General features: G+C 44.9%; 1 protein-coding gene across 1 annotated transcript; it reads left to right on the top strand.

Moving 5' to 3' along the window:
• The first annotated feature begins 7,739 nt into the window (after window positions 1-7,739).
• LOC118903559 (glutathione S-transferase alpha-4-like) lies at window positions 7,740-16,410 on the top strand. The gene is given in 6 exon segments (XM_036868710.1): window positions 7,740-7,826; window positions 9,176-9,227; window positions 11,827-11,959; window positions 13,193-13,325; window positions 16,106-16,174; window positions 16,176-16,410. Coding segments are annotated over 6 exon segments (528 nt in total). The 3' UTR covers window positions 16,230-16,410.
• Window positions 16,411-16,658: the final 248 nt, after the last annotated feature.

Raw genomic sequence — 16,658 nt, forward strand, 5'->3', positions numbered from 1 at the left:
GAGTGTTTGCATTTTTGGTGAAATCCAGAAAGAACTCCTTTGTTCCCGGCTTCTTCATTTCCCACGGGCAGAATGAATATTTCCATTGCACCTGTTCTTGTAAGCTTTGACAATGTACTTTTTTTAACAATAAGAATTGGGTTTACTTTTTGAAGCATAAACTTGGTCCTCTGTATTACCAAACTGTTGTTTATCCTAATCTTTGTTTAAATTCATTAGAGGTCAAGGAAAAAGGACTAAAGGACTTGGTTTAGGCCCTTAATCTATTATGCCATGGGGCAGGGAAGGGAGGGGCTGAAATAAACAAACATATTTATATATACCTATTCTGTAATATATACCTATTCCTGTAATACTATATTATGCTTTTATTAAACACTTATTTCATTCTGACTTACCTCTTGGTAGTCTGGATATTTCCATCACTAGATATAAGGTTTGTAAGGTTTTCGATGACAGGAACTGCATCTTATTTATCTTTGTATGCTTGGAGTGTCCAAACCTACAACTGTAGCCAGAGAAGGAGCTCCATGGATGTTTGATGTTGAAAGAAAGAATGACAGATCCAACACAGAAATCTTAACAAATGAAGAAACTTGTCTCTCAAAGTGGCACACTGAAGTAAAAGCCACCGTGTGTCGGGGATAACACGGGGCTGCTTCTGTAAGAGGTGGAGGAACCATGCCAAGATCCCTGCCTCCCAGGAGCTGGCCGTCTCCTTAGGGTCTTGCAGTGCTGAATCCCGGGGAGCAGTTGGCTCTTGGCTAGGGTGTGAGATTGTAAAAGATATTGGGCCCCTCCTCTGTCTCTGCTATTCTAGAAGGAACAGTTCCTCCTGGGGGGGGTTGGGGTGGGGACTGCAGTCCTGCTGAGACGCCATCGTTCACCTGGGAGCCCAATTCAGAACGTTGTGGAGCCCAGGCTGAGCGGTGAGCAAGGGCAGCTGGCTGGCTAGAGACAGCCACCAATGGGGCACACAGACATTTGCCGAGACTGTTACACGAAGTAGCGGCTGGTTATTAACAACCAGAAACAAAGTTTCTTTCTTTTGGGCAGGAAGGTAGGATTGCAGACCACAGTCCTGTTTATCTAAGGTGGGGTCTCCTTCATTGTAACACTGGGCTTTGGGGGCTACCTTGGGCACCAGGGAAGGTTTGGAGGTGGTGGCGGGGAGGGGAGTGATCCTGTCTCTTGGAATCCCATTCTGGATTCCTGACTTACATCCTGCAACCTCCTACGTGCCTTGAGAATGTGCGAGGGGTGAGCAGAAGTAAGTGGGGGAAAATGGTGAGCGCAAAGAGTCACATAAAATTCCCAAATACTCTTCCATACGGCAGCAAACCACGTGCTCCACTTAATGTTCACAATCACAAATGAAGGCAAAAGCCACACCAGATTTTACTTTCTAAGTATCTTCTGTTGCAATATTGAATCAAATTTCCAAAAGTTTTAGCTCCCTTTTACAAATATCAATTGCATTTGTGACAAACACTTAAAAAGCACATATAAAACAGGCCACTCAGCATAAAAAACTCTAAGAAAACACTAAATCCACTTGTAATTTGATTAAAGAGAAATGGAAGACTCTACTTGATATGGGTGAGATATCATGGTATGTATTTTTTTTAATATCTTTATTGCAGTATAATTGCTTTACATTGTTGTGTTAGTTTCTGCTGTATAACAAAGTGAATCAGCTATATGTATACGTATATCCCCATATCCCCTCCCTCTTGCATTTCCCTCCCACCCTCCTTATCCCACCCCTCTAGGTGGTCGCAAAGCACTGAGCTGGTCTCTCTGTGCTGTGCAGCTGCTTCCCACTAGCTATCTATTTTACATTTGGTATTGTATATATGTCCATGCTACTCTCTCACTTCGTCCCAGCTTACCCTTCCCCCTCCCCGTGTCCTCAAGTCCATCCTCTACGTCTGCGCCTTTATTCCTGTCCTGCCCCTAGGTTCATCAGAACCACTTTTTTTTTAGATTCCATATATATGTGTTAGCATACAGTATTTGTTTTTCTCTTTCTGACTTACTTCACTCTGTATGACAGACTCTAGATCCATCCATCTCACTACAAATAACTCAATTTCGTTTCTTTTTATGGCTGAGTAACATTCCATTGTATATTTGTGCCACATCTTCTTTATCCATTCATCTGTCGATGGACACTTAGGTTGCTTCCATGTCCTGACTATTGTAAATAGTGCTGCAGTGAACATTGGGGTTTATGTGTCTTTTTGAATTATGGTTTTCTCTGGATATATGCCCAGTAGTGGAATTGCTGGGTCGTATGGTAGTTCTATTTTTAGTTTTCTAAGGAACCTCCATACTGTTCTCCATAGTGGCTGTATCAATTTACATTCCCACTAACAGTGCAAGAGGGTTCCCTTTTCTCCACACCCTCTCCAACATTTATTGTTTGTAGATTTTTTGATGATGGCTATTCTGACCAGTGTGATGTGATACCTCATTGTAGTTTTGATTTGCATTTCTCTAACGATTAGTGATGTTAAGCATCTTTTCATGTGTTTGTTGGCAATCTGTATATCTTCTTTGGAGAAATGTCTATTTAGGTCTTCTGCCCATTTCTGGATTGGGTTGTTTGTTTTTTTGATAGTGAGCTGCATGGGCTGCTTGTATATTTTGGAGATTAATCCTCTGTCAGCTGCTTCATTTGCAAATATTCTCTCCCATTCTGAGGGTTGTCTTTTCATCTTGTTTATGGTTTCCTTTGCTGTGCAGAAGCTCTTAAGTTTCATTAGGTTCTATTTGTTTATTTTTGTTTTTATTTCCATTTCTCTAGGAGGTGGGTCAAAAGGGATCTTGCTGTGATTTATGTCATAGAGTGTTCTGCCTATGTTTTCCTCTAAGAGTTTTATAGTGTCTAGCCTTACATTTAGGTCTTTAATCCATTTTGAGTTTATTTTTGTGTATGGTGTTAGAGAGTGTTCTAATTTCATTCTTTTACATGTAGCTGTCCAGTTTTCCCAGCACCACTTATTGAAGAGGCTGTCTTTTCTCCATTATGTATTCTTGCCTCCTTCATCAAAGATAAGGTGACCATATGTGCGTGGGTTTATCTCTGGGCTTTCTATCCTGTTCCTTTGATCTATATTTCTGTTTTTGTACCAGTACCATACTATCTTGATTACTGTAGCTTTGTAGTGTAGTCTGAAGTCAGGGAGCCTGATTCCTCCAGCTCCATTTTTCTCAACAGGTTCCTGGGGGTCCAAGTGGGCAGGGGAAACCTGGCCATGCTCCCTTTTGATCCTCTGCCCTCCCAATGGTTCCCCAATTTCCCCCTTCGGGCATGGGATCCTTTCCCATCCCACAGCCACCCCTCAGGGGTGCCAGTCCCATCCTGCCTCCACTTCTCTGCCCCCTTCACTCCCTCCACACCCCACATCCTACCAGGTCGGTGGGGGTCCCTCCTGGCTTCTTAGGTGTCCTTGGTCCCCTACCAGTGCCTGGTAGGTGCCCTAGTTGTGAGGAGACACGAATTCCATGTCCTCCTAGTACGCCATCTTGACTCCGCTTCTCCCATGGTATGTATTTTATCTATTACTTTTATCAGTCCTTGGTCTTCACAATAACCCTCTGGGGGGGGAAGTGCAATCACCACCCCCATCTTAAGGATTAGGAGAGATGGAATAAGGTTGTACAATAGTGAGAACTCATGGCACTAAAGCCCAGAGCCCCCAACCTTTGAAAGATGGGGATAGTCACACCCACTTATCATTTCTGTTTTAGGATCCAACCCCCATGTCTAGCACAGAGTAGACTTTACATGAACGAAACCAGATCCACACCCGAGTATGTTACTGAACCAAACTTGGATCCACTCGCCCATGTGCAGTAAAGCCAATCTACTGACACTGGGTTGTGGTGAAGGAAGATGCAGAGGTTTATTGCAGGGCACCGAGCAAGGAGTCCAGAACAGCTAGTGCTCAAAATGCCCAAACTCACCAATGGGTTTCAGCAAAGCATTTTTAAAGACCAGGTGAGGGAGGGGTTTCCCAGGGTATGGGATCAGCTGGTGCCCGATTCTCTGATTGGTTGATAGTGAGGTAAGGGGGTGGTGTCACATTATCAATCCTTAGGCAGCCAGTAGGTCTGGGGGCTATGTGCTCATGATCATCAGGTAGTTAATTTCTTCCATTTGGTGGTGGTTTTAGCATCTGTAGAACAACTCAGGAATGTCCATCAGATACTATTATCTAGGTACTTCAGAGAGGAGCGATAGCAGAGGATGGGGGCAAAGAGGTCTGTCCCGGGAAGGTCCCATAGGGTCCTGCTGGGTTACAAGCCCTCAGCTTTCTCAGTGTTCATTCCCTTGGACAGGCCAGAGTGGCTGTTATCCACTTCCAGGGGGTTATACCCCAGGGAGTCCAGGTTTCCCTCTCACTCAGTGACTCTCCCCTCCCCATGGAAAATACAACATTCCATTCCTAGCACCTAGACTGCTATCCATTTGTCCGATGTTGCTGGGTTCCCACTGATTCCACCTCCAAGGGTCCATATCTCTACATCCCTTTGAATGTCGACCCTGCCATGCCAACAAGAAGCTTGCCCCATTCTTAATAAGTTTAGGATAGCATTTTGCTGCCAATCCTTTTGTCTGAGAGAGTTTGGTATTATTGGCACCAGGCACAGCCATTGGTAGATCACTCTTGACTGGGTCTCTGGAACAAATATATAGTCTGGAGCCTCCAAGTCATGATACTCGGTGACCGTGTGAGGTACCTGTCTCCTCAGGTACCTTGCGCACGGGCAATGCAGGGCGGGGAGTTTTCATCTCTCTGGGTTTCAAATCACTAAGAGAATAACCAGCCAGAAGAAAGACTTTTCAACCTGCATTTTAAGCACGCACTGCTCAGAAACAGCTTTCTGGAGGCTACCAGAAATGATCATATTTGGATCCACAGTTTCTAAACCAAAGGATAACTTTCCACTTTGGCTAACTGGGGTAGCAGAATAGAATCGCTGTAAACAGAGATTTAGCAGGATTTCCTTTGTCCCATTGAATTTATTTCAAACAGAATTTGGACTAGTTAAACATTTCATGGAGACAGAACGACAGGAATCAACCTCAGACCAGCCCCAGCCAGACTTACAGCCTCATCCCCATCTCTCTGGGCAGGTGGAGGGGGTCAAATGGTGCAGCTCTGTGCAGTCAAAGGAGAGTGGAGAGACGGAGTTTCCCAAGTGAGACGCTGATATTTAACTTCACCAGCATTGCTTTATTATTATTTCTTTTTTGGCCGCACTGCACGGCATGCGGGATCTTAGTTCCCCAACCAGGGATCGAACCCATGCCCCGTGCAGTGGAAGTGCAGAGTCCTGACCACTGGACTGCCAGGGAATTCCCAGTATTGCTTGATTTTTGTCTGAAGCTGCAGGATGCCTGGGGACCTGGAGGGGATCCTTTGAGGGAGGGCTTGAATCATTTGTCAGTTGCCCAGTTTCTTTTGCCTTGCTACCTCCTGACACCCGGTCAGGACCTGGAAGCTGGTCCACCTGGAATGTGAATAACCCAGGCGTGGGAACCCACTGTGTGTGTGTGTGTGTGTCCTTTGCCATGTTGGGAATTCCTGTGCCCTCCTCCTTTTGACTTCTAAGAGTGTGAGGGGCTACTTCTCTTTGGTCCTTAACCATCCTACGAGGGACTCTCCAGGAGATCAGGGAATTCAGGAGTTATCTTGTTGGAAGGAGGTTAGAAGACACAGTCGCCATTCTCCTCCTCTCATATTTTCTCCACATTTACTTTACTATAAGATTCATTTTAAGGTTTTTCAGTAGTGAGTTGCTGGCCTTAAACATAGCTCCTCTAATCAGAGAATTGTGGTGCCTTTTTAATCACTGTGTCTCCCAAGACAACAAAGTGGTGGGTTTTCAGGAAGCTCCTTTAATTGTCAACATGCCGTAGCTAAAGAGGCAATTTAAAAGGAATGAATCTGGACAACAATTGAACATAGGCAGTGCCCCGGGGGGGTGGCAAGACCACAGCGAGAAAGGAATCCAACTCCTCCCAGAGTTCAGCTGTAAATCCAACACAGAGGAGAAGCGGACGGTTGTGAGGGAAAATGGCTTCAAAACACCTGCAAGACTTTGGGAACCCTAGTGACTTTGTTGTCTTAGGATTGTGGGTATTAACACTACGTTTCTCATCATAAACTGAGCTACTGGTATTCTTGGTTTTTTTACTTCCTTGTGAATTTGTTAGTGCAGGCAGCATCCTCAAGTGGTACCCTGGCTAGGGCGTGATGTGGGGCCGTCTGGGGCTCACCTGGCAGAGGACCACGGTGAGTGCTGCTCTGCTCGGGAAGCTGAGGGCGGCCTCCCCCTCCACGCGCTCACCCTGACCCTCCCTGAGCGCCTCCGAGCGCCTTGTGCGCTGTGCCAACAGCTGGCATTGTTGCCGTTTTCTTGAAGGATGCATTGTTGCATCTGGGGTCAGAGGGGCAAACGTGAGAAAAGAAGATCCAACCACCCTCTTAGTTGGTATAGAGCTTTAGTATATTCAAAGCACTTTACCTTTATGTTATCTCATTTGATCCCCTCTATAATCCTGGCAGGGGTCACTAACATAATAGCCACTGTGACTCTTGCAACCACGAGATAGAAAGTGCCACTGGGTACACGTGCGTTATCACTATACTCTGCTTGAAAAGGCCGCGGGTCACTTAGCGTAATTCTTCCCAGTTACAGATGAGGGCATGCAGGCAGACAGAGGTTGAGGGAATTGGACTTGAGGTTACCCAGCTCCTTGGTGGCCGGGTAAGGACTAGATCTTGGTCTTGTCTCAGTCTGCTTCTGTGCTTGTCCCAGCATCAGGAAAATCTCGTGACAGAAACGAAGGAGTCCCCAGTTCCCACGGATCATTTCCGGCCCAATAGGTCCAGCTCCCTCCCACCGTTAGAAAAGATTTCTTTTGCAGGGTCATTCATGAAACCATCCTATTAACCCCTGGTTCCTTTCTCAAAATACCAGAGGCAGGGGCTTCCCAGGTGGCGCAGTGGTTGAGAATCTGCCTGCCAATGCAGGGGACACGGGTTTGAGCCCTGGTCTGGGAAGATCCCACATGCCGCGGAGCAACTAGGCCCGTGAGCCACAACTACTGAGCGTGCGCATCTGGAGCCTGTGCTCCGCAACAAGAGAGGCCGATAGTGAGAGGCCCGCGCACCGCGATGAAGAGTGGCCCCCACTTGCCGCAACTAGAGAAAGCCCTCGCACAGAAACGAAGACCCAACACAGCCATAAATAAAAAAAAAAAAACAAAAAAAAAACCAGAGGCAGGCTCTCGAATCTACAGAACACAGATACCTTGATAGGTATAGTTTGTTCCTTCCTTTTTCTTAAATTGTGAGATAGAGCATACATACAGGAGAGTGCAAAAACATTTCTATACAGTTTAAAGACTAATTATAAAGGCTAATTACTAATTCTGCTTCAGAAACAGAACATTACTAGCATCCCAGAACCCCACACATCCCCCTCCCCAATCACAACCCCCATTCTCCTTACTAGAGATAACCACCATCTTGTATCTGTGATAATTACTTTCTTGCTTTTCTTCCTAGTTTTACCTCCTACGTATGCATCCCTAAATAATAGTTTTGTTTCACCAATTTTGGAGTTGTTTTTAAGTGGAGACACACCATACAGTCTGTGTTAGTTTGTTCTTTAAACACATTTCTCTTATTTTGCCCTTCAGAAAACCCAAGCCAGGAGTCATGGTGGCCAAACCCAAGCTCTGCTACATCCATGGCCGGGGCAGGATAGAGTCAATCTCCTGGCTGCTGGCTGCAGCTGGCGTGGAGGCTGGTTCCTGATTGGGAAAGGGAAGGAGGGTAATCTGGGCGAGACTGACGTGGTCCCCTTCCCCCTTCAAAAGTCAGGGTGGTGCCTTCAAGCTGTATCCACTCTTTCCTTTCCGACTGCCTTCCTTTGTAAGAGGTGAAGGAGGGATCACAGTCTTCTGCTTAAACAGGGGTACGAAGGGGAAAGCCTAGGGAGGTGTTCTGGAAGCTTTGTGAGCCTCGAAAGATCTTGATGGATCACAAGACAGAGGAGAGAGGGGAGGCCCACATCTAAATCATTCTCTCTGTTGGGACCAGCTGATTTCCTGGGGTCTTTCCAGCTCTGGTCAGCACCTCAATCATGTTCTACCCATGACTGCCCACCAGAACCTTAGCCCCAGCTGCAGCCTGGCCCCCCGCTTGACCCTCCTCTGAAAGGTCTGCCCCACTGGGATTTTCCCTTAACTCTGAATTCCTTCTCGCTGACTTCTCTGTAGATTTTCACAAGTGCTTTGGAATTGTTTTGTTTCATGTAGGTGTAGACTCCCTTGTCCCTATTTGAATGTCATCTCCTCTAGAACATGGACTTAGGACTTTCTTTATTTTGCTTTGTTTTACTCACCTTATCTTACCCCCATCTCAAGGTCTGGGGGATAAAAAGGTCACTCTCTCCCACAAAAGCTTTGGAAACTCCATCAATAAATGATGATACGCCCACCTGAATAATGATCTTTGGATCCCTTTCATTGAATATGTGAGCATCAAAGAAAAACTTAATTTGACCCGATATGGAGGGAGAAAACACAGAAGAGAGAGAAGAAAGAGAGGAAAGGGAAGAGGAGAAATCCCTGGGGAAGTTGGAGGAAAGGACAAGAGTTTGGAGAGAAGGCAGAGCTAAGATGAAGAAAAGGAAAAATATGAATGGGGGCTTGGGGATATCCTTTAAGTAGGCAACAGCCAAAAAGGGATGCCAGTCCCATGTCAGTCTAAGCTACTCTATACACACGCTCTGTCAGAATTTTCAGCTATGTGGTAGATAGCTTTGTGGTTCCTCTTAAATTTTTCATTCTAGAAGCCGTTGGGAATTTTATACTGTGAGCATTTCTTTTCTCCTTCCCTCCCTTCCTTCCTTCCTCCCTTCTCTTTCTTTCTCTTCTTTCTTTCTCCTTTCTTTCTCTATCTCTCCCTTTCCTGCTTTCCTTCCTTCCTCCCTCCCTTCTCTTTCTTTTCTTTCTTTCTCCTTTCTCTATCTCTCCCTTTCTTTCCTGCTTTCTTTCTTTCTTTCTTCCTCTCTCTCCCCCCTGCTTCTCTTTCCTTCTCTCTCTCTCTCTCCCCTTAAGGTTATAGCAATGTCTCTATCCTTTATCTAGTTTGAAGAAGAATTTCTTGAAACTAGAGAACAATATGTGAAGTTGCAGAAGAGTGAGCCTAGATTTATTCAGTGTTATCTTATCGGAAAAAATACAAATATGTTCTTGGAAATATTCATTTCAACACAGAGCTCTGGAATGACAACCATTAGAAAAGGCCCCCAGTGTGATTGCTAACACTGACTGTTCGCTGTGTCCCTGGCACAGAGCTAAATGTGTCACCAGCACTACCTCCTTAGGCTTCATAAAAGCTCCTCAAGTAGGTTATGATTCTGGCTTCGACTAGATATGATAGCCTGGGTTGACCCAGTGCCAACTGGTTCAATAATCCCCATCCCACCAGAGAATCCTTCAAGAATTCTTTACAATGATCCAGTGGGTTGGAGGAGAGGGAGTAAAAGGGAGGGTGAATTGGACCGAAGATGTTCTCTGGTTCTCATGGTTCCTATTCACTTTTTCTTAGTGGTTTTAGCAGATTAATAGACAGCGTTTTACCAGGTCACAACTGTAGAATCAAAACTATAGAAAAGATCCAAATTTGACTGAATTTAGAAGAAGTCCTTAATCCTTACAATTCCCCAGAAAATTTTCTCACACTGAGAGAGAAGACTGGTGAGTTCCCAGTCCTTCTTAAACTTCTAACAGCCATAATGTGATTGATATTTTCTTTATCTAAGGAAATCCGGTGTCCCTATTGTTGCTGATAAATAGTCATGAAATTAACACAAATTATTTTTTAAGAAAGACATTCAGCAAGTCATCAGCAGACCTAGTGTTTACCAACTGCATGGTTTGGGGCAAGGCCTTTAATTTCTCTGCATCTCGTCTCCCTGCCATAGAATAACAGAATCTCTCTGGTCCTAGATTGCAGTATGCCGAGAGATCTCATTGAGGGGGAAGACATGCTTAGCCCTTCCCAATTCTTGTCCAGGACCTTTATTATCTAGAATACCTCTGAAGCGCTTCTTCCCCTCTTCCTCTTTATTTCTGCCCCATTTTACTCTAAATAAGGACAGTCACATAGCAGTGGTTAAATACCTATGTACTGAATAAATAAATGGACGTATCTCCATGAACTCTCCCATGATCAATCTGGCAGGAAGTGCTCCCTAACAGCTTAAGAAATGCTCCAGCCCTCCCTGAGTCTGTGATGCTGCTATTGTGCTTGGGACACCCTCCTGAGCATTGCTGTTATTTGTAAACAGGGACAGCCAGAGAGAGCACTGGGCCAGGAGTCAGGAGACCACTTCTGCCGGCTTAGCTGTCCCCTCTGGGTTTGAGCAAGTCACTTTGCCCCCTTGGCCTCCACAGTACCATCGTTTATAATATGAACGACTTGAACTAAATGATCTCAAAAATCCTCTCCTGCATTCTTGATGTGAGATTATTTTTTAATCCTTCTGAAGAGGACGATCAGCTCTTAGAAGCAGAGATCATTTCTAATGGCTGTTTGCATCACTGATAAGCAGCAACACAGAGCCCGGCTTTAGATGTTCCTTCAGTTTTGGACAAATGTAGAACTGCCTCTAGGAAATGGAGGTTTTGCAGTGTCTCCATTAACAATAGTATTGATATTTCCAAAGTATGGTCACAAGTATGATCCCACTCAAAGAAACTCAGTAAGACGGACAGGACAGATACTTTTACAGATCATAAAACAGGCTCAGAGAAATTGAAGACTTGCCCAAAGTCCTCCATCACCCCATGAGACAGGGACACTGGCTCCCTGGAAAGCTGTCACTGGTGCCTGTGCTGGTTCTCTTCCACCATGTTCCCACCTCTCATTAAGCCAAGTAGGAACAGTATTGGAAGTTGGGGGAATTAATTGTGGCCTTTGCCAATGCACTGGTGAAGTCTGGCTCCTATACTAGGTAAAATTCCTTATCCTCATTAATGTACAGGTGTGAGTGAAAATTTAAAGGCTGCTCATTTCTTCAAGACCCCATGAAAAGAGCACTATATGTAGCACATCTTTAAATGCATTGCTAAAGAGGCAGTCACTGACAGAGAAGAAAAATTAAATTTTACTGAACATTGATTGTTGACAGTATTGTGTTTTACTTATGTTATCTTGTTTCATCCTTTCAAAATCCTGCTAGTTGGATATTATGACCATTTTAGAGAAAATGAAACTGAAGCTCAGATAAGTCATTTACATGAAGTCATATGGCCGGGAAGGGCTAAAGCTGACATTCGGACCCAGGACCTGGGTTCTTGCTGTCACGTCCATCCCGCTGCCATGTAGACCTAGGGTGACACCTGTTGTGCTTTTTAAAGAATTCAGACTCCATCCCTGGTCAGAATCTGGAGGGTGGGGTGAGTATTTTTAACAACCCACCTCTTCCAGGTGATTCTTATACACCTGAAACTTTGAAAACCAAAAGCACTTATACCATAACACAGTCAGAGTAAATGTAGAAAGCTTTAAAATAATCATGATTAACCAACACACAAAAATTCATGAAACCATCAAGCAAATCTCACATTTTCCATGAAGCAAATGGTAGACATTTCCTCAACAACTGGGGGCTCTTAACTCACCACTTTGGATGAAAACGAATAATCACAATGAAATTAGAAGTGGACCCTCCTGCAGGGTGACCACAATCATGGGGGGAGAGTATCTTAACCTCTCTTCACTCAAACCACAGATGGATGCCTGCTTTTCCGCCAGGTGCATCTGGTTGAAATTGACAGAATGGTGCTGACACAGACAAGAGCTATCCTCAGCTACCTTGCTGCTAAGTACAACTTGCATGGGAAGGACCTGAAGGGGACACTCAGGTACCAGAGTGTTCGTGCCTATACTGGGTTCTTAGCCAAGCTCTGTGGTCCTGCACCAACTGAGACCCAGCTCAGATGTAGCCTTTCAGCCTGGATGGAGGGGAGGAGGCAAGGGAACAGGGGGAGATGCTCGTGCTACAACAGCATGTCTTGTGCATACTCTGAATACCTGCTCCAAGTTTCCCCTTCTACTCTTCATCACAGTTTGCATTCAACATTCTCGTATTCTCTCCCCACTCCTAACACAGTATGTTCTCATCAAATGACCTGGTAAACTATTCTGCATGAAGGTGGAAATGACTGACTCAGCAAACAAATATTGAGCATTGTATCAATGATCAATTACTGCAAATAACGCTGTATAACATGTCACCTTGAAGCCCAGTTACTTAAATCAACAAGGATTATTGCTCACCAGTCTACGGGTCATCTGGGTGTTGGCATTTCCGGGCCAGGCTTGACGTATCTTGGCTGGACTCACTCCTATGCGGTCAACCAGTAGTCAGCGAGGAGACCCTGGTTGGGGTGTTGGCTGACTATCAACTGTGGGGGGCAAATGGCCCCGTGTCTCAGTCTCTCATCCTGAGCTTGTTCTCCTGGTAGCCAGGCAGGGTTGTCAGAGAGGGTGAAAGCACACAGGCTCTTAGGTTCTCGGCTCAGAACTGGGACCTCATTCTATTAGTCAAAGCAAGTCATGAGGTCAGCCCAGGCAGCAGACCCCATCTACTGATGGGAAGAGCTGCCACATTTTATCACAAATACTGAAGGGTGAAGATGAGTGGCCACGGTTTTTGTTTTTGTTTTTGCATTTATACACCACAGGCATCCACTCTGTGCTGAGCACTGGCTGAGGATGATTGGTTCTTCCTCCCAGGAATAGTTCAGTTTAACCGGAGGTGAGTAAACTTAAGACAAAACAAAGACTTGAAACTATAAAATTTTATCTGGGTTTGCAGTCAGGGGACCTGTTCAGTAGTATACCTACTGTATAGCACAGGGAACTATACTCAATATTTTGTAATAACCTATAAGGGAAAAGAATCTGAAGAAAAAATAGATATAGGTATGTATAACTGAAAAACCCAAAACTAGCACAACATTGTAAATCAACTACCTCAATTAAAAAAAAAAAAGTCATTTCCCCAGTATCTAATTGCACCAAAAAAAGTGGCGGATCAGGAAACCCCATACTCAAAGGTTCCTCTCGGATCGAGAGTCCACCTGTCTTGTCAGGATCTACATGTATGCCGATGGCATCCTGAACCTTATGATGATGGTGGCGCTGGCTGCGTTCTAACCCCCAGAGGAAAACCCGGCTTTAATTGTGAAGAAAGCTAAAACCCGGCATTTCCCCGTCTTTGAAAAGGTAGGCTGCAGGGGTCTATTTGGCCGAGGCGGGTGTGGCACAGGGTCCGAGTCGGTGATCTGAGCTGCGCGCTCAGATCCTACTGCGGAGAGAAGGGCGGGGCGGGGCGGGGCGGGGCGGGGCGGGGCGGGGGGCAGGGCAGGGCTGACATCTAAGATGGCCCCCCAAGTCCCCGCCTCCCAGGGCCCTCCAACCCCCTCAGCCCAGGAAGCAGTGGGGGAGGGGCGGATGAGAACTGGGGGAGGGGGGTGCACAGTGCAGGAAGTCCCCTCCTCCACCTCCAGGATCCAGGACGGTGACATTTCCTACTGCTGATGAGAATAAAGAGTGAAATCTGAAAAAACGGAAGCTCTGTTGGAGCTGTACTGCATTTGGACCAAAATTTTAATAAGGATCCCAAAACAAAAGTGTAATTATGGAACCTCTAACCGAACAGAATTGGAATAAACCAAGGGCGATGAAAGGATATGAGATTTCTGTTCTGATAGGATTTTTAGGAAGTAAAACCTTATGGAGGGAGAAAGAATAGATTATTTTGATTTCTAGCATAAACATTTAGTGCTTTCCATTTCTTGTAGTGCTTTGAGTGTGTTTTTACTGAAGAAGCAAGGCTGACAGGTCTGCTTGTGTTGTTTTCCTCCCCAGCTCCTACCAGACCATTCTGCCCCGTTAAGTCCCCCTGATGCCAGGGGTCCCCATGAAGCCCCTCAGTTGCTCAGAGCCTCTGCTCAGAGTATTACCAAACACAAGTTCATGTGCCCAATGCACAGTGAGGCCAAACAAAGCAAAACGTGGGAGTTTGGAGCAAAAAAAGGTTTATTGCAGGGCCATTCAAGGAGATAGGTGGCTTGTGCACCAAAACCCCCAACTCCTCAAAGGGTTTCAGCAAAGCACTTCTAAAGGGAAGGTGAGGGAGGGGCATGGTCAGTTGTTGCAAACTTCTTGGTGTAGGAATCCTTTGTTCTTGCAGCTGTCCAGTAGGTCAGGTCACAGTGTTCCTGTAAACCTTCAACAAGACAAATGTTATTCTCTGTTCTGCAACTCTTTATCTCTATATGAATGGACTCTTAAAGGTTACAGCCCTGAAAATAGGCTATCCTGTATATTTCAGGCCACAGGCAACATTCTTTTGCAAAAGGTGCAAAGCCAGCATGACTAAGCACAGGAAAAGGACCAGGTCTAATATAGAGTCAGATTTGTTCTTCCTTATTACAAGACAGCACTGCCTCTTTCCTGATGTGTTGCCCATCCTCAGACCTCTCTCTATGATTCCTGCCACTGCCAGACCTTACCTGGCTTCTATTCCAATTCCTTACAAACATTTTCTCTAATAGGTGACCATAGGTTTTGTAGTTTAAGACTAGCATTTTTTAATTATTAAAAAAGAAATACGTAAGGCATTCATATAAACCAAAAGAAGAAAAGAAAGAAAAAAAAGAACAGTAATCCTACCAGCCAAATGTTTCTGCTTTAGACTTCCTGACGTCTTATTTTACATTTTCCTCCCAAATGGCATCATACTAAATATTGTTCTGTGGCCTGCTTTTAACATTTTTTTACATGTCAATACATGTATGTGTTTATTTACATGTCAATATTCTTCTGCAATATCATTCCCTTTTATTTTCATTAAGCAATAGAGTCACATCTTTTTGAAAAATCAGAACTAATATAAAAAGGGCATTAATTATGGAATCTCATTCTCACCAGTGCCCTCCCACCTTCCCACCCCCATAATCTTTTTTATTGGTTTCCTGTGTACCCTTCCAGGGTTCCTATTTATGCAGATATAAGAAAATATAAATATAAAGGAGGGAGGATCCCCTCCTCCCACTTTCTCACACAAGACAGAAAATAGTGTATATTGTGTTCTGCCCTGGGCTTTTTTTTTTTTTAACTAAACGATGCAATGCATTGCATTCTCTGTCAATACAGGGATCTTCCTCCTTCCTTTTATATATATATAATATCATTTTAAATTGCTGACTTATATTTCTTGCAGGGAGGTAACATAATTTATATAATCAGTTATATTTTCCTAGAAACATAGGTTATTTCTAGTTTTTCATTGTGCTAACATTCTTATAGTTATTTCATACCCATACTTATTCCCTTATAATAAATTCCTAGAACAGGAATTGATACTTCAAGAAATACGAATTTCTAGAGTTATTAATATGCATTACCTACTGGTGTCAGCTTTTCTTTTTAAAATTTATTTATTTATTTATTTATTTTGGCTGCACTTCGTTGCTGTGCACGGACTGTCTCTAGTTGTGGTGAGCAGGGGCTACTCTTTGTTGCAGTACGCGGGCTTCTCCTGGCGGTGGCTTCTCCTGTTGCAGAGCACAAGCTCTACGTGCACGGGCTTCAGTAGTTGCAGCACACGGGCTCAGTAGTTGCAGCTCGTGGGCTCTAGAGCACAGGCTCAGTAGTTGTGGTGCACAGGCTTAGTTGCTCTGCAGCATGTGGGATCTTCCCAGACCAGGGATTGAACCCGTGTCCCCTGCCTTGGCAGGCAGATTCTTAACCACTGCACCACCAGGGAAGTTCCTCAATGATTCTTCAGTAAGAAAATTTCACTAATGCTAAACAGGCCAGCAATTGTATTACCCTTCTCAGGAATACCCAGGAAATGTGTATTGAGGATTAACTTGGAGTCAGCACTCTGGGCCTCACAAGCTGACAATCTAAGCTTCTCCCTCTCATGACAAAGTTTTGGTTTCTCTTAAATGTTGTGACTGCTCTTGAGGCCCTGATTTTACTGTTTCACATTTCAGGCATTTAAAACAAGAATCAGCAACATCCCTACAATTAAGACGTTCCTGCAGCCTGGGAGTCAGAGGAAGCTGCCCCCCGGATAGCCACTATGTTGAAGTTGTCAGGAACATTTTGCAGTTCTAAAGGCAGCAGGCTTACAATGGCAAATTAATAAACCAATCGCAGCATCGGCTTATGTCGCCAAGCAACTGTAGATTCTAGGAGTAAAGTGTAGATTCTAGGAGTAAAGTGTCTGAAAAGAACAAAACCATATTGCCATCTGCAGCAAATGCCAATTAAATGCAATATAAAACCATTTTGGGGCTTCCCTGGTGGCATAGTGGTTAAGAATCCGCCTGCCAACGCAGGGCACATGGGTTCGATTCTGGCCCAGGAAGATCCCACACGCCGCAGAGCAGCTAAGCCCCTGCACCACAACTACTGAGCCTGTGCTCTATAGCCCGTGAGCCTAGAGCCCGGGCTCCGCAACAAGAGAAGCCACTGCAATGAGAAGCCCATGCACCGCAACGAAGAGTAGACCCTGCTCAGCGCAACTAGAGAAAGCCCGTGCGC

This window comes from Balaenoptera musculus, chromosome 11 (assembly GCF_009873245.2).
Source record: "Balaenoptera musculus isolate JJ_BM4_2016_0621 chromosome 11, mBalMus1.pri.v3, whole genome shotgun sequence".
NCBI lineage: Eukaryota > Metazoa > Chordata > Mammalia > Artiodactyla > Balaenopteridae > Balaenoptera > Balaenoptera musculus.